The 19,676-nt window shown below is 28.3% G+C and overlaps 1 protein-coding gene across 7 annotated transcripts in view; it reads right to left on the bottom strand.

Moving 5' to 3' along the window:
* The window catches only part of LOC107448983 (FAT atypical cadherin kugelei), a 653,420-nt gene that overhangs the window by 165,793 nt on the left and 467,951 nt on the right, over positions 1-19,676 (bottom strand). For all 7 annotated transcript variants that reach the window (XM_071187808.2, XM_043040631.3, XM_043040626.3 and 4 more), the window contains one exon: positions 15,453-15,767. In XM_071187808.2, the coding sequence (XP_071043909.2) occupies positions 15,453-15,767 (315 nt within the window). The remainder of the gene's footprint in view (positions 1-15,452; positions 15,768-19,676) is intronic.

Raw genomic sequence — 19,676 nt, forward strand, 5'->3', positions numbered from 1 at the left:
TACTTCATTAATTCTTGAGTTAAGATTTGAAGAGTTTCTCATCACGATTTCAACTAAATGTAAGCGTTTCTAATTAAGTTCTCAGAGTTGTATAATTTTCCTCATCCTGCGAAATCAATCATTCTGCTTCTAATTGCAGAAACTCTTGCAGCGCCTATCATTTGAAACATTTCGAGATACACAATGAATACTTTTGGGAACAAGGTATTCAGCAATTCTCGATTTGTATGCTTTGTATAACTGTAATTGAAAGTATATAGCATTTTCTAAAATGACATGTTTTGTTGGCCAATACAATGAGTCAATTGGAGAAGATAGCTACTAAGTTACGAATTCATTACTAATTACAGATTTTGTCGATTTCATTATTTATAATTTTGTAGGTAAACTACAAGTATTCATTTCACAGCATGATTGGTTTTCTAATAACAGTAGATAATGTATGATTATCAAAAATTATTGATTGATAAGTTATGAAAACAATCAAATCAATATGTAGAGCAAACTAAGGTATTTATTATAATTGTTTCCCAGAACTAACAATATTAAAAAATCTTTATTTGTTTTTTTAAAAACGGAAACATTTTTTTTTGGATGCATGAAAATTTGATTAATTTTAGTTTTCGATAGTAAATTGATCTGATCGAAGAATTAAGAGATTCACATAAATGATTATCTAGAATTTTTTTTAACTCATTTACTTTAAATACAGAAAGTTTTTTCAGTGTATGAAAATCCTGATTTGTTCAGTTTTCGGTAGAAATTTATCATTCCTAAACGAAGACTTAATTAAAATATAGTGTGACATTTTTTCGAAAATAAATAAATAAATATATAGAGTAAAAACATGATAAAATAACAGCGCTTTTATTATCTGATTAATTCTGTTGTAAGAACATAGTCATTCTGAACGAAGTGTTAGCTAACGAGAATATTTCGTCCTACTATAGACGTCTATAAAAGTCTATAGAGAGAATTTAAGGAATGTAACTATATAATTTTAAATTTTTACAGATTTCATTTTTTTATATGCGCACATGATTTGTTAAATAAAGACATTGATTTCCTGATTTTTTCAAAGAAAACTATCATTCTGAAAGAAGATGTACAATTTTTCCTTTTAAGGAAATTCTCTATAAAGAAAAATCTAGAACATTACTTTTTTTTCTTCATAAATTCGTATTTGTAAAGATTTTTAAGACGATACAGCATTGTATAAATAATGAAATGTCTGAAGGTTTTTGTAAATAAAATAAAAGTAAATAGTCCTGTAAGATTGAAAGTCTATATAATCCAAAACGCATTGAGCTAGAAAGATCTTAGTATACACACAAAAAAAAAAGATTCCTTTTCTTTGGGTTGAATTCATTTCTTAGGATTCAAACGAGCTAGCGCTTTTACTCGATTGGTATTGTGATGGATTGAATAAAAAATTTTGTTATTCTGATTCATTTCAGTACAAAGAAAACGGAACTTAAACTGATGGGACCCCTCGTAAAGTTTAAAATGTAATAGCCAAAATATATTCAAAGCTACTAGAGAACAAAATATTTCCGCCTAAAATATTTTTATTACTTCAGAACCTAAATAAACTTTGAAGCATGCATTTAAATTATGCTATAGCTATGGAAGAATGTTTTTAATATAATTCTTTGAAGAACTTTAATGTTAGCCCACCATATATGACAAAACCATGTAAACAAGAAGATATGAATCTGTTTTATTTATTTTTCCTCATATTTCATTCAGAAGATCGACTAGCATGCGCACATACCCCATTGATTTTTTATAAGAAACCGAATCCAGAATAATAGAGTTTACCGTAAGGAATTCGCTATTTGATGAAAAAGAATTTCTGCCTGGAATATTAAAAATTCATTCCAATACTTATAGATCTTTTTTTAATGGAGGTCTTTATTTTCCGAAGATAAAACGGATTAAATTAGATTACAAATAAATGAATGTTTCCTTGCACAGACAAAAATGAAGCATTTTGAAAAATTTATTAAGCGCGCTCTATGCTTCAAAAGACCACATGAAATGTCAATTTTACTATAGGGATCTTTTTAACTTCGCTTATTGTTCTGAAAAGAGAAAAAATATTTCTAACTTAAGAAACCTTAAATATATTTTTTCTTCTAAAATTAAGAGAATTTTGAGGCCTCGTTTATCGTTAAGTTTTAATGTTAAAGAGTTTTAAAATAAAGTGAAATAAATTATGTACTTGGTACATCTAGATGCAATTTTGTGAAATTTAACATAAAATTTCAATTTTACTAGACGGATTCTTTTAATTTTGCTTAGTGTTTTTTTGAGAGAAAAAAAATACTTCTAACACAAGAAACCTTAAAAAATTGTTTTCTCTTAAAATTAAGAGAATGTTAATAAATATTTTTTATCTATAAGTTTCAACGAAGAGTTATAAAATAAAGTGAAATAAATCAGCATACTCGGCACAGTTAGAAGTAATTTTATGGAATTCAACCGGAAATGTCACTCTTACTAGACGGATTCTTTTAGTTTTGCTTATTGTTTTGATAAAAGAAAAATAAAACTTCTAACTCAAGAAACCTTAAAATTATTTTTTTCTTCTAAAATTAAAAGAATTTTAATGCACTTTTTTATCGTTCAGTTTGAATGCTAAGTACGAAGAGTTTTAAAATAAAGTGAAATAAATTAGTATACTCGGCACAGCTAGATGCAATTTTATGGAATTATGCCAGCGTTTTTATAGGAAAGCAGGGTTATTTATTTTTCATTGTTGACGGGAAGTTTCTAAAAGATCAATAGCTGGATTTAGTGCAATATCGATTACTATAGAAATAAATGGGTTTATATAGATTTGTGAAAAAGAAAAGCATTACTTCAGTAAACGAGGAAAATGAAAGAAAATATTAGCTCGCGTGATCGTTTCAATTTGTTTTTGTAAAGGTGCGTATTTTGATAAAACTTAGTCAGTGGTATTTAATGATTAGACGAAGTTTGCAACTACTGTATCGAAAATTTTTTTTTTTATTATTATCTAGTATTACGATTAAAATATAGTTACGTTGCATTTCTTGAGTTAAATGAAAAGAATGAAGTAAATTCCTTCCTTATAAGACTAAATACACTCTTTAAAAAAAAATCGGTGAGATAAAAGAAAAAAGGGAAAAACTAATAACAAAGAGCATATAAATACTCTGTTAGGTTTACAATAAATAATGAAAAGATTAAAAAGGTACCGATGTGTGTTGAAAAAAGAAATCTCGTTTATTTAGTGGAGTGTCTTAAAATAAACTGTCTGTTTTTAAAAATGTATAGAATAGAAACGGTTTAAAAAAAAAGATTCCAGCAGCAAACCGAATTCACAGAACATAAATGTTTTTCCCGAAGGTTCAGTTTTTTTAGTACAAATTTCTTTAATAAATGGTGCTTCAATGAGTAAATCTGCAAATTAAATAAAAACTACTGAAAATCACACCGCAATTTTTCGATATCTTTCGATGAATGAAAATCACGTTACGAAATTATTGAAATGTGCAACATCAGAAAATGAAACTTTAATACATCAAAACAAAGTGCATAGAATCAGTTGAAGAGACTTTCAGCGCCATCTGTCGAAAATCTTTTAAAATAATAAAAGGAACTCCGGGAGAAAAAGTTTATGCCATGTCACATAAAGGTTGCTGAACGAATAAATTATTTAATTTTCAGCTTTCCTACATCCTACATAATATATATATATATATATATATATATATATATATATATATAGCTGCATAAGCTTTATAAATAAAGTAAATAGAAATACTTAAAAACGTTCTTAGAATTCTAAACTAACACAGAAATTTTCTTTTACTTCAGAAATAATATATATTCTAACAAAATTGGGTATAAAAAACACTACAAACAAGAAGAAATTGCCTTGAGAAGAATATTAAAGTTTTTGCACGATTGACTTAGTAAAAGGAAAAAAAAATTCACGGTTTTAATCAACACAAATTTTCTTTCATCCGATGCCAACTTTTGATCGCCAATAGAATAAACTAATAATAAATAGAAAAACAACAACATAAAAGTACTCGACAGTTGTGCTCAGCTAATAAAAACAACCATTACTTGAAAGGAAATGGAAAAAGTTGGGTCAGAACTGAAAATTCTTTGTTTGTCGGATGGATTTTTTTGTTGTTGTCAAAGTTTGTCAATTTTTAGATGCTTTACTTGATTAAGCATTTAACTACGGTGCCAAGCGCATTTGGCGGACTTGTTTACTTCGTGGCGATTCAAGTACACGCAGAATTTTAGTGCTTCAGTCTATAAAACATGCTAGACCTGCATCTTATAACATATAAAACTATCTTCCCATGGGGTTTTATCTCGAGTAAAGTACGTTGATTAAATGGCTTTTGCTAGAGTTGCAGTAATAAGAGCAGCACTTAAATATCAAAGGCTTTTCAAACATTTTCAGATCCATCTAGAAAAGCTCCTTCTTTGTAAACAACGGGATTGGGTTGTAAGACGGATGCAAGTGTTTATTCGCAGAAACCCGGATGAAAGAGGGGTACATAAGTTAAAAATGAGGCTTGAATTCGTAATAAGGGATGATGCCATTGCTGTTAAAGCAGGAAAGAGAATGTCAGAGGATCGAAGAGGATTTTTATTTGAAAGAAAAATACAATCACTTCTCTATTTTCTAAAGTCAGTAAGAAAGTTACAAATGATACGAAAAAATCAATAAAGTCTTTTTTATTTGGATTTCATTCTCCGTTGCTAACGCTAGTGTTGTCTTTCTTTTTTATATTATTTTAACTTTATCTGCAGTTTAACGTATTTCCTTTATTTAACAGTAACTTGTAATTTACCAGGTAGTACCATAGATTGTATTAATAAAATGATTTATTAATAATGAAAAAAATAATAAATGAAATGCATGGCACATTTTCAGTAGGGAAATTAAATTTCAAATTACTAGGAGAAATTTAGGTTGTAGTTTATTATTGAACAACAACAAAATTTTTCATGTCGATTTATTATTTAAAATTTCATTTTCAGTAATTTAAAATCAAAACAATGTAGTCAATAAATTCAAAATTTGTCTTTGAAAAAATTGTTTCCACACTGTAAAAAAATTTATACTCAAATTTCACAAAATTTTCGTTGTTTTTGTTAAAATGAAGAAATAACTATCATCACTTCTTCGTCGAAACTAATTTCGTCAAAGGTTAAGAAATATTTCGTCATTCCAATTTCGATCGTCTAGGCTAGTGTGGGAGATTGGGAATACTAATTTAGTTATGATGACCTCAGCTGTAGTGCTGCCATCTCTAAGTGTGAACGAAAGAATTGTGCATTCCAGTAGCTTGAGGTTACCAATTGAGAAGTACTGGACAGTAGTAACTCCTCATGTGCTGAAGGAAAGAACTAAATTTTGTAGTGTCATCACTAGGATATGAACCCCCATTCAACTGCTCATGAGATTGACACATTAGCTCTCACAGTTAAAGTATATACCTAGTATCAAGGAGCTGAGTGGCTCCATAAGACGTACACTACAAGTCTTCATTCTAGTTAACGATCTCCCATAATGCACTACGATATGGTTCCGAGATGAGGAAACATTTCGACATACATTTGAAAATTCGCATTTTGTCACAAATCTCGTGATTTCGTGACGAAATGACTCTCAGAATTAACGAAATACAGCTCAGGGATTGCTGAATCGTCAAAGGTGAGGGCATTTTTGCTGATGGAGCAGCTAATACAAAATGGAACATATTTCGCATAATAAAACAAAATATTACTCTTGTTTCATTTCAAGTTGCAAAAAAAAAAAAAAAAAAAAAAAAATTAAAATTTAACATTATAATTTTTTTAAAAATTGAAATCAAAAGACAAAAGTAAGTTTGAGTCAATTTGATTGCCTAGAGTCAATTTGATGGCCTACTCCTAAGCGACTTAAAAACTTACTAAAGTTATTGGCTCTCAGAATCGACTACAATGACAAGACATGATTTCGGCCAATTGCATCGTAGATATCCTACGAAAGATGCGTGTTATCAATTTATTTTTCATTTTCAGACAAACCAACTTCAAGATTAGTTTAAGATTCTTCAAGTAGGGTCAACGTTTTTAGTTTTAGTTAAACTAGCTTTGATTCAACATCAATGTTGTCGCAACCCAAGCAGAAATAATTGCTAAAGCAGGTAGTTTAAGAGGAAGACTGGAAAAGTAGACACTTTCCGTATTAAATCATCACAAGATATTTAAAAGTCATGAAAATGTCCTAGAAATTTCTTGCAGAGCCTAAAAGACGACGTGAAATATATCAAAAGACAAAGTTATTCTTTAAATATAAAAGGCTTTAAAGCAGTTTGAATTAAAATTACTTATATTCATCTTCCATACGATGAAAACATAAAAGTTTTTCCGCCAAACATTAAGCACTTGTCCAAGAATCATTAACTAGTGTCAACGTCGTTAATTTTAGTTCAAGTTGGTTTTGAATCAAAGTCAATGTCATCGCAACCTGAGGAGAAAATAATGACTAAAACAGGTAGTTAGCTTTAGGCAGAAAAAGTAGATTCTTTACCGTATTAAAGTCATCACGCAATATTTATAAGTAAATGAAAAATATTCAACAAATTTTAATTGAAATTAATTCTTTGGTTTAAAACAAGTTTAATCATGACTCAAAAGTACGCTTTTATAGTATATAATGAATAAATTAAATTTAAAAGATATTAATAGAAAACGATGAAGCGCCTAATTAAAATCTTGTAAAACACGCTTGAAAACTAATTATCATTCATCAAAGGATTTTAAAAAAAAGATCGAGTTTCCAATTCCTTTGGCTCCTAACCAAGAACAGTAAGGAAAAGACAAGATAAAAAAAAATAATCGCTTTTCGTACAACGAAAAGAAAGGCTAATTTCTGCTTAAAAAAAGGAGAAAGGAATACATCTAAAAGAAGAGGCTATTTCTAATATTGAACAGTATTCCGTATAACCTTTTTTAATTGAAGAAAAGAAGAAAAAAGGATTTTCTCACTTCTGTGGCACGTGAGGTGATTAGAAATGACAATAAAAAAAGACAAGGATAGCAGAAGTTTACCAAATACAGGAAGAAGTTGTAAAAAATATAATGACATTAGAAACTTACTTTGAAAAAAAAAACTGCTCATAAGTAGGTGTTGATGTGAAGCACAAGTAATAATCATGAAATAGAAATGCTGTAGTAATTCTGAGCCGTAATAAGAAACAAAGACTGGACTAATAATTTCTTGAGTTGGAACCTCCAAAGAAAGATTAGAAAAGATAAAAAAAAAGGAAGAATTCCTGCGCAAGGGAGTGTCTTTATTAAGAGATCAAGTTGTCATGAGGTGAAGTAATATTTACAAATAAATGAAAAGCTACGTGACCTTCATGTTCACCTTTTTATTATGTGACATTTTATTGGTGGTATGACAATATAGGTGTTCGCAATTTATTTGAGGGTTCAGTTGTACATTTTGGGTGGAGGGAGTAGATTAAGGATTTACTACAAGTTGTAGCCTTTATATATTTTGTTATAAAAACCTGTTTCATTCTTTTTTTTTCGCTTTTTGTCTAAAATAATGTGACAAAGAAAGTTTTTCAGACGGTTTTAGTTGGGATAAAGTGTCAACATACTTAATGGCTTAAAAAATGGGGTCGCAAAATATTTATTACCTACCTGTTGACAGGTAAATGTTTGAAGTGGAGAATTAATTTTGATCTTTTCAAGAGAGTGATTTAAAAATAGTTCTTTTTTAAAAATATTAATACCCATTTATTTCTAATTTTCAGGATTGCAAAAATGGTAAATAGTTAATACCTGCTAATTGAACCTTTCACGTATGTGGCGAAAGTGATGCGCTATTAGTTAAAATTAAAACATTTAACTTAGCCTATTTGCCTTGATTGTTATGAATATACTACGAAATTATAAATTATATTTCGTAATAGATCGTAATATTTTATTTAAGTTCGAAATTTTGAAAATTAATTGGAAGTTTATAATGATACAATCATTAAAATTTGTTTGATATACTAGAATTAAAGGAGTGTGATGGTGTTTTAAGGATCATTTTAGTAAAATTTCTGAAAAATACACAACAAGGTATAAAGGGGATATTGGAATGTAAAATTCTCTGCTTTTTATTTTAACTGACATCATGTTTTTCAGTGAACTTCATAGCTTAATTTGTAAACAAAATACTACTTAAAGTGATTCATACAGTTCCGTCCTGAACAAATTAAAGAAATACAAAACAAGAAAAAAACATCAGCATGAGTTTTTGTATAATTTGAGCACTTTTTGAGTTTAATATAAAATTCAATTTCGATGCATTTTTTCTCAAATTAACGTGTTTCTGTGTACCCAAACTTAATAAAAGATTAGTAACAAATTTTACAATAAAACACTACTCAACAATCTTTATAATCATATTTGCCTAGTCTAGCATAAAGCCTAAGTCACACTTTCAAGCAACATAGTAAAAGTTGAGAAATAAGGAGCAGAATTGAATATATATATATGTGTGTAATATAAATAAAGTATATATATATATATATATATATATGCTTTAAATTTGTAAAAATAAAGGCTAAAAATGAACACAGAAAATGTATTGTTATCTAGTGTTTGCCATAAATCCATAAACCATGATCTCGAATTTGCTGGTTAAGCCATTTTCTTAAAATAATTTAACCAAGAGTAGGCTTATGATAATTTAACTCTTAAAAGAGCTTTTAGTAATTTATATTTGGTTACAGTTTCCTTTTCTATATTTTGATTCTATAATTTAAAGTATAATTGAATGTTATGTTTGCAGAAAAATTTTCAAACAAGAAAATAATAAGTTCATAAAAAAGCTTTTATAACCAGTTTTTCAAATTGGAAATTCAAAGCCATGATAAAAACAAGAAATTCAATAAAAGCACACAATAAAAAACATTAACATTGTCTGATAAATCTAGACAGTTTTTTCAGTTGCTAATTTTAACAGTTTGTTAAAAGCTCGCGCTCGAATTATCTTTCTTTTCAAGATGGCAAAAGCAAGTTTCCTTTTACCTTTTTTTTTAAAAAAAGAGAAAGAAAATTCGAGACAAATTAAATGGAAGTAAAAGAAATAAACTTTTCGATAGCATGTATTAGTTGAAAGACAAAAATTTATTTGACTTGTGGTATATCAAAATTCATTAGGTAAATGTTAACCTAAAAGGGCGTTAAACTAAGTCCGCTGTTTAAGCTAATGAAAGAAATGCATTACGCACTAAGCTAAAAAGTTTTAATTATAGGAGGCATTTGAGTCTGACGAAATAGCCGACTGCTAAATGCAAGCTTATTTTTTTCCGAAAATGAGTTAATTGAATTCTACTTTTAGTAAATCAATTGACGTTTAATGTCGAAAAGGAACATTTCTGCTTTTAACTCTCTGAGTTAAGTGATGCGTAAAAGCACTATTTATATAAAAAGGAGGTACCAGATCTTTGTCGATAAAATGTTTTGAAAGGTAAAAAAAATTTAACTTTTTATATTTAACAAGTTTCAATGAATCTGCAAAGAGATACATTATTTTGCTAAAAAAAAGTATTTAGGAATTGGATATTTGAAATATTAAAATATTTTATTAAGAATTTAATAGTTCGAAAAAATTAAATAATTTGTTTATGTATTTTTAAACCATAAAAAAACGTCTAAATTCGATTCAGATATGAAATTTTAGAGTAATGATTTGGTTGTGAAATAAATTAATAAAAATAAATAATGTCGAGAAGGAACATTTCTTATTTTAACTCTCTGAGTTAAGTGATGCGTAAAAGCACTATTTATAAAAAGGAGGTACCAGATCTTTGTCGATAAAATGTTTTGAAAGGTAAAAAAAAATGTAACTTTTTATATTTAACAAGTTTCAATGAATCTGCAAAGAGATACATTATTTTGCTCAAAAAAGTATTTAGGAATTGGATATTTGAAATATCAAAATATTTTATTAAGAATTTAATAGTTCGAAAAAATTAAATAATTTGTTTATGTATTTTTAAACCATAAAAAAACGTCTTAATTCGATTCAGATATGAAATTTTAGAGTAATGATTTGGTTGTAAAAAAAATTATTAGTTTATTAAGTATATTTAATAAAATAACATAGTAACATTAGTTTATTAAGTATATTTAATAAGTACAGTGAATGAAACATAAAAATTAATACCTTAATAACTTTTGATCTAATGATCGGATTATCACGTATTAAGTTGCTGTTATTGGATAAAGGGAATAAATTAAAGTGTATCAAATAATTTGCACAGACGATATTGCATGTAACAAAATCAGACTAAAACAAATTTTTTTCTGAATAACTATACACTTTCTTTATGAACAAGGATTCTTGATCCTCGAAATATGGGAGTAACCGCAATCTGGGAAACAATACATTTTTTATATGGACAAGGATTCTTGATCTTTGAAATATGGGAGTAACCGCAATTTGGGAAACGATGCATTTTTTTTAAAAAATCTGGACAAGGATTCTTGATCTTTGAAATATGGGAGTAACCGCAATCTGGGAAAAAATACATTTTATGTATGAACAAGTATTTTTGATCCTCAAAATATGGGAGTAACTGCAATCTGGGAAACAATGTTTCAAGGACAGCAGCTACAAATTTGGAATCCTTAATGTTTTACCAAGTATTTTACCACATCTTTGGAACTTTTAAAGAGAATCAAAGCATTTTTGTGCACAGTTATAAAACTGTAAAAAGTGGAATTTTACCGAGTAGATCTGGACAGCAAAAACTAAGAAAAATCTAATTTCAGTTCAAGCATTTGCAAAGTCTTATCTAATTAACAATATTTGCATTTTTGCAATTATGAGTGTGCATAATTAAAAAAAATCAACTTTGGCGGTTACAAATTAATGCGAAAATGCGAAAACTTTCAAAATTTAAAAAATTTATTTCCTTAAACTTATTGTACAATATGTTTGAGGAATAAATAAATGAAAAATATGTTTAAAAACAGCGTTTGAATTTTAATTAATTGAAACCTGCCAAATAGTGTTGATTAATAAAAAGATTTTTCCATCCTGTAGATTTCTATAAAAAATTATCTTTAAACGAAATTAACTTTATTAGATTGAGAAATTTTTGAAAAATGAAAATATAAGAGTGAGAATTTGTACTTTCAGAAAACAAAATAATGAAACTACATCATTTGTATTTAAAATTCGAATTCTATCGTTACGTTTTTAACATCAATTAAATTAAGAAACTCATCATACAATCATACATATCAATCGATTTAGAAAATTGCTTTCTGTCAAATTTTGTGACAGTTTTTTTAACTTAGTAGACACTTTGATGTTATTAAGGAAATAACAGTCACAGGACAGGAGAATGCATCACTTCTGATTTTTTAAAAATAGAATACTCAAGTTCCTTTAATGCTCCTTGTAAATATCATTTCATCGTTTAGTTTTTGTGACAAAATTTAAGATTTAACTTGACTATAGAATAAAATCACTTTTAAATGTTCAACGAAATGTGAACCTAATGGTTCATCAGATGAGAAAGAAACATTTCCGACAGAGTTCTGGACCACATCCACAAAGCAAGCTCTGAGAGGCATTTTATCATCTCAGGTTGGCTAAAGGCCAGCACAGAATCCAGTGATCCATGTTTTAGATTCGGCAGTTACAGTTTGACGATGCTTATTGCGTCTTGGAAAACATTTTCAACGGTTATGGCTAACATTGTTTCTGTCATGAAAATAAAAAGGTCTATTATTGTACTGCTTCCAGACACAAACACTTGTATGATTTATTATAGGATATTGCTCGGCTCATCGGATATTTTCATCATATGTTAGAGCTATTTGGTCAACAAAAGGATAAGAAATTAAAGAAGCTAAATAAAACTAATTAGAAGTTATCTTACACTGAGAAAAGAAATATGGTCAAAACTACCATAATTTGGTAAAATTTACTGTGTTTCTGTCTGTATGGGAACATTAAAAAGCTCGGCAATTTTTATCGAAGCGCTTTGATAATGGTTTTGATAAAATTAACAATAAAATATGGTCTTATAATATGTGATAAAATATGGTTAAATGTGACAAAATATAGTAATTTTATCAGGATACCTTAGAGCATGGCATAAAAATCATTTATTCGGTTAGATCTATTTTTCAGTTTTTCATTTTCACTAATTGTGTGGTAACAAAAATCATAATTTTGAAGTCAGAATGTCCAGTAAACCGTTACGATATAAACGGAAAAAATCGCTAAAGGAATAGTTTAAATACCGTATATAAGTATTATTTTTTTTAACCAGAAATGTCATTACCATACAGTAAGGTAATTTTACTAGAATTGTTTTCTCCGTGTAGTTTTTTTCTGTAAAGGGCAGAGTGATATCGAATTTTATGAAAAACATTAACTCAAATGTGATTAAAAATTTACTTCCTTTCCAAAAGCATTTTATTACCTGTCTTCAAACATTATTTTTAAGACTTTACAACGATAATTACAAAACATTGAATTAAATATGTAATAATTTTCTATTGAGAGACACTAAGAAACCTAATTTTTCTTTAGATTTAAATATTTCAAAACTGATGCTTATTGAGCTGTAAAATATTTTATATCTCTCAAATTTAATGGTTTTTAATGTACATCACAGAAAGTAAAAATATTTTAGGATAGGATTTTGATAACTGTGGTTTAGAGAAGTAATCTGAGATAGAGGGAAAATGACATTGATTTTTATCAAACTTTCTGTTTATTTTTAAGCTGCGTTTAGTATTTTTTAAAAAAATTTTGAGAAAAGAATCAAAGTTTTGTCAAAAATGCTTCACAACTTAAATGGTAACTATTTTTTTTCTTTTCTAACACATAAAACGCGTTTTAAAAATCAAATTAAAGATGAGACCCGTTAAAACTTTTTAAAATGAGCCTGTCTTAAATATTAATATAATAATTATGATAATAATAATAATAGCAATAATAATAATAATTATATTAGGAATAAAAAAGAAGCATAATTTTTTACTATTTGCTAAAAAATAATATTTTTTATAAAAAAGCATAAAAATAATATATAAGAAGCATATCTTTTTCATTACTTCTAGATTAAAATCTTCTTTTATAGATCAATATAAATGAAAATTGTAATATAAAAAGAAAAGAAAAGCCATTTGGATGAACGCTCTAATGAATATTAACTTATGATCTTATAATATATCACTAATGCTTTCTGTTCTGATTAAATAAAAAAGTATTTTTAACCTTAATAACGTTAATTATTTTATGCTTTTACTTTTGATATAACTTGCGTATTTTTTTTTCTCAGTTAATGAAAGTTTTAGTAGTTACTTTATGCACACAACTTTTTTTACAGAAATAAAGTAGATTATATCTCCTGACTGTATGAGCAATTAAAATTCAAACACTCTAATATAGTTATAGACTGGCTTTAAACAGTTAGAAGTCCATATATTTAGTATAGGGCACATATATAGTACTGAAGGCCATATATATAGTAAATAGAATATTAAACAACTCTAAGTGCTTTATAAACTTGGATCTAAGTAATGTGAAAGCTTCCTAGTTATGCAATGGATGTAAATGCTGTAGTGCTTCAATCAATAGTAATTAACTAATCTATAAATTTAGTCTAATCCTTCAATTGATAGTTTTGCATTTGAATTACATTATTAAATATATTTTGTGAATAAATCTCATTTCTGACAGAAAATAAAAGTAACATTATTTATTGAGCTGATTTTACAAGCACGCACATAAATTGTCATGTCATGCTACAAACCGATTTAAATTTAAAAGATGATTTATTACAATACATTTGTGTTACGAGGAGGAATACCTTAAATTTCAATTTCCCCCATACTTCTAACACTTAAGATGCTTCCTTTTAAGAAAAAATAATGTTAAAGCTCATTTTTTTTAAAGTATAAAATTGGGCAAGTTAAAAATTTATTTTGATATTATTTTCACAAAGGGCAGTTGCTTTAAAGGTAACAGAATTAATTTAACATAAATAACTAAAAAGGAATGCTCATTGAGGCATTTGGCGCTTAAAATCAATCAGATTTATGAAATCTTCAAATTTACAAGCAACTTCGCAGCTGAATATAAGAATTAATTCTGAACATAATTTATTCATTTTTATACTATAAAATAAACCTGTTGAAATTTAATGAATATGTATTTTAAAAATATGATTTATATTTCTAGTTAATTAGGCTTTATAGCAATCAAGTATCGTACAGGTAAAATTGAGCATGTTTGCATTGTGAGATAGTTGTGGTAACGCCATTGGAAGAATGTCATTGGGTAATGCCATTGGAAAGGAAAGTTCAAAAGCATTCCATCCTAATCTTAATGCTTATTTTGCAATAGTAAATATAATTTCATTTTATAATTTTAATATCACACTGTTAAAAAAATTAGTTATATTACGGAAAATTTCTGGCAGAAAAGTTGCCAAAGATTATCTGTATTCTACGGAAAAAGCACGCTGACAGAAATTTCCTGTTACAGAACACTACAGAAAATATCTTTCACGCACCAGATATTTATTTTTTGTTATTTGAATAAATAAGTCAGAGTTCGACAGAGAAATTTGGCATGAAGGTAGCTGGATATTCTCGGGTTTGCTTAGTGAAACTGATTTCTAAAATTTTGATTAGTTTTTTTCATTGTTTTTAGAGATTTGTAGAGAATTTTGAGACATCGAAAACCATCACGTTTGAAAGAATTGAACGCAGGACCATCCACGTATGATCCCAACTTTTTGACCACAAACATGCCAATTGGCACCAGTTTTTATGTATCAAACTATTTGTTGCCGCTTTGATACCAAAGTTTTTCATATTCAAAAATAAAACAATCTGTATCTAACAGATACAATCTGTATCAATGGTTAGATTAGATTTTATTTGTTAATAGAAAAATTGCCTATTTTGATAAATTACGATGTAGTTTAACAGCGAATTTCTGTAGTTTTAGAGAACTGGAGTTTTCAGTAGGAAAGTTACAGAATTATTATGTTTTAACAGGAATTTTTTACAGTGCACAACACGTCCATTTCTCATCTGAAAAATGCAGGTTAGCGTTCCTGCTGCGAAGTCAATGGTTGCGGGTTCAAATCCTGCTTAGGGCATGGATGTTTCTCTTTATGTTATCCTCTGTTATGTGATGTGTGATTGTGGCCCACCCTATGAATGGTTATTTGTGGTAGTGTTGCGTGGGTAATGTTGATCACCTTTGTGATTAAGGTTCACAGGTGCCCACCGGGTAATGTTGAAGAGTAACACTTCCGGTAGCTTCCTAGGCAAAGAACGAGAGTTCAGTGCCTGCCGTTAAGAAAAAATCTTTTTGAAAAATTATTCAGGAAAGTTATGAAAAAAATCTTTTGAAAAAGGGGACTTACCAGATGCTGTATCAAGAGCGAAGTGGTCTTGGGGGTCACCAGCAGTAATTTCGTATGAAATTCTCTGATCAGGATTCATATCAAGGTCAAAAGCGTCCATTTTAACGACAGTAGTACCCTCTGGAGAATTTTCAGGAATATTTGGGTAATATGCTGGCTCGAATGTTAAAGGAGTATTATCATTTTCATCTTCCACTTCTATATAAACATCGAGACGAGTTGTTAGTGGTACAGCTCCTCTGTCTTGAGCAATGACAGTTAACCAATAACGTAGACTCGTTTCTCTGTCTAGTACTGCTCTTGTTCTTATGTTTCCTAAAAAATAAAAGTATTTAAAACATATTGCAAAATACAAAGAAGATGAATTTTAGAGCAAGGTATAATCTCCATACATTAAAAATAAAATATTTGTTAAATTCAGTATTTATAATAGTAAATTGAGCAAGGGTAAACCAGTAAACGGCTCAAATAACACCGCTAGAATTTTTGGAGGGTGTTGAACTATTATATGGTTCTATTAAATGATGACAAATTTGAAACAGTGATAACTTGAACCATGTTATCGTCTAATAATTGTTATTTTACCATATTCAAACAAAAGAGTCAAATAATTTTAAACATGATGGTATTCAAACTATTAACTGTGGGTAAACCGTTTATTAACTGCTTTCACCTAATACAGTTAAACAACCAGAATATTATCGCACAAACTGGACCCACCTAATTAGTTTCTTACAGATGGGTACATATTAGAGCCGAGAGGGCTAGTCTGTCAATCTCATGACATACAGAACGAAGGTTCGAGTCCCAGCGTTGACACAACAATATTTTCTCCTTTCCTTTCAATGTATGAAGAGTTTCAAGTGTCCTGCAATTTCCACTTTGTGACCATGGACCATTAAAATATGATGCTCTCATTCACACACATATAACAGCACCATAAAGCTGCTTCTTTTTACGGTTTTGAAACCATGCCAGTTTTAAATGGTTGAGAAACCGTATAGTTTTTTATTCGTGGTTTTTTGATCATACTAGTTCTAAACGGTTTCATAACCGTAGAGGTATTTTTTTTTACCGTAAACTTTATGGTTGATCGGATGGACAGACTGCAGGCGGTTATTTTACCATTATTTTAGACTGAAAATTGTAACAATGCACATGATACCATGGTTCAACTTAGATAGAAACTTGCTTCATTGGACAAAAAAAGAAGAAAAAAACACTTACTTAAAGCTTAAAAATGAAAATATTTTCTTAAAACGTTAATAATAACAAAAGTTTTTTTATTTTTTGGCAAAAGTGAATTTTATTTCTAAGTAGGAATTTTTAGTACATATTTGTTAAAATTTCTTATATTTCAGTAAGATAATGACAAGTTCCATGTTTGAAGCAAATAAAATCTTCTGGGACAAACCATTTCAGATTAGTGCAGAGGAAAGAATCTTCCAATAATTAAAATGTGATTTTAAATACTGCAGTAAATTAAAATGAGATCGAAGAAATCTACAAAGGACAAACCAATCTATCAAAAACTCATTACCTATGAAATAAGTATGCAAACTGAGAACAAAGCCGATATCCTCTTAAGAATAAATGAGTGAGATGACTTTATCTTTCGGAGATTTGAAAAAGTTCATTTCTGTAAAATTAGATATTACGAAACTGAGTTTAGAAGAGTTTTATAAAAAATAATTTAATATTTGATGTAGAATATCTGTTTAATTTTTTTTAAAGTTTTCTTATCAATGCAATAGCTATAGAATGAGTTTCTAAAAATATTCATCAATTGTAGTTATATAGGTAGAGTGATAAAAAACAACTTAAGCAAATTACTTGATTAAAAACTTCATTCACTTCAAAAATATATAAATGAGAAATAATAGTTGGCATGTTTCAAGCGCTTAAAAACAAGAGCCAATTTTCAAGTTAGAAAGTAATTTAATATTTGATGTAAAATTTTTATTAAATTTTTTAGAAAGTTTTCTTATCAATGAAACAGTTGTAGATGAGTTTCTAAAAATATTCAGCAATTGTAGTTATATAAGCAGAGGGGAAAAAAAAAAAACAGATTAGACATATGTTTTGTAGACATATGTAGTATTTTATGCTTATTGAAACATCTCATTCCAGCTTTCAAATAAATATGAAAATATTACAATATGAAACATATTTACAAATTTTTAATGTTATCATTTTTCTGCTAACTTTTCTTTATTGTATACAAGCTGTAAACGTGTCACAATATTTTATGCAAGAGGATAGTAATACACCAATTCATAATTTTTCTCATTTTTCACGAAATATTTTCTGGCATAACAGCCGATGGGATTTATCACAAACTCGTGTCCCACAAATGGGCAAAAAAGTAGGTCAAATGTGGTGAATAAGGTGGCTATTCTTGTGGAGCAAGCAAGCCAAAAAAATGTGTTTTGTGCTATTTCTAAATGAGTTTAGCTCAGTTATAAACGAAGGAGAATCCAGTAGAACCAATGCACATTTTTACTTCCATAAAAAAATTTTATAGCTTTAGTAGAGATAAAAACTATTTGAATTTAAATTCTGTCTAAGTTATTTTAAGCTACCCCTGTATCATCTTTTTTTATAAAACCCTTCTTTAGTTGACTCTAGAAAATTAATTTCTTAGGAATTAGTTACTGTGTTGTTTGATAGCTATAATCAGTCATGTCAGTTCAAATCTCAGTGTTTTTATGGCTTGGAAAACATGAATTCTCTGCCTTTAACTCATAGTAAACTATGCACTATTGTATTCATACTAAACTATGAATTTTTTGCACTCATGTTTATGGTATATTTTTGTGATAGTTACTTGCGACTTTTAAATTTTTTTTCCTTCATGAAAGCTCACTTAATTCTAGAAAATAAACCCCTGAAAAATTCTCGCATCTATTTTACTTTCCGTGCAATTTATAATACGAGGATATCCTGTAAGCTAAGTTTCCTACATTTTTTGAGCACATATATCCAGATATCTTCGATAATAGAAGACCCTAGTTAAAAATTTGTCTTTTCTTTCTACACAATTACTACTTCGGTCGATGCATTTTTGTTAACTCTATGCCAGCTTTGATAGGCCCATGTCATATCATCTCTCTGCTATGTCCTTAAGACTACATTTTGAGCTTCACACGCTTAATCGTCACTGATCTGCACTAGCTTCAGTGGAAAATCATTACAGATCAACTCTATTATCCAGACTGGGGACCGAATGACTGCCATCCGGTTCCTGAGTTGAAAGGTTATTTAAGTGGAATTCGATTCAATTCCAATAAATAGTTGAAAGTAAATGTAAGTACATGGCGGAGAGTTAGTATGACATGGGCATTAAAAAAGTTTATAAAAACGTATCAACAAAAGGGGCGATTAAGTTGAAAAAAAGAAAAAATGCCAACCTCTAAAATATGAAGGACATAAGCGGATCTGTTTATTTCAAGGAAAAAACAGAAACTAGGGTATTCTAGAAAAACAGAGAGCCTTACTTTCAGGTTTGCTCATGGAATACATCTTAAAATTAGGAAGTTAGTATGTCTGAAAGTAATGATTGAAAGTAATTAACTTAATTTTTTCCTTTTAATATATTCCAGAAATATTCCAGAAAGGAACAAAAATAACAACGATTTGATCCTGTTATAAAGAATTTAAAACGAAAGAAAACTTTTTTATAAAAAACAATTCTTTTATTTCAAATTTTTAAATGTGAATCTTGTTTTAAAGTAATTTAAAGGCAAAAAGCAGGTAATTACATGCTATGGCTTCTAAAAATAAAAATTAGCTATCAAGATTTATTTTTATTTTAATGTAGAGATTATTATAGAAGAAAAAAGAAGACTTTGGATTGTTTAGGTATTAATAGTTATTCTTTTTAAATGTGTGTCTTGAATATTGAAAAAAAACTAACAAACAAAATGTTTGTTTAGAATAATTAATAGGGAAACTACTTAAAAAACATGAAATGCATAAATTTAATTAAGTAAGTATTTTGATGACTGCAATCCTTTATTTTTAATTAAGCTAGTGAATTACGTCTGGACGTTAAAAGGACATTTTGTAAATGAAAGAACATTGCTAATTTTATTTTACCTTTTATTATTAAAATAGTGCTTAAATTATGTTTAAATTGTCCGTGACTAAGTCATGCATTTCATTAAAAAAATAGTCTGGTTAATTTTATAGTTTAATAAATCTGTAGTTAAAAATTTTCCGTTA

The sequence above is a fragment of the Parasteatoda tepidariorum genome, chromosome 11 (assembly GCF_982258835.1).
Source record: "Parasteatoda tepidariorum strain Cologne lab strain chromosome 11, Ptep-v5.0, whole genome shotgun sequence".
NCBI classification, from domain to species: domain Eukaryota; kingdom Metazoa; phylum Arthropoda; class Arachnida; order Araneae; family Theridiidae; genus Parasteatoda; species Parasteatoda tepidariorum.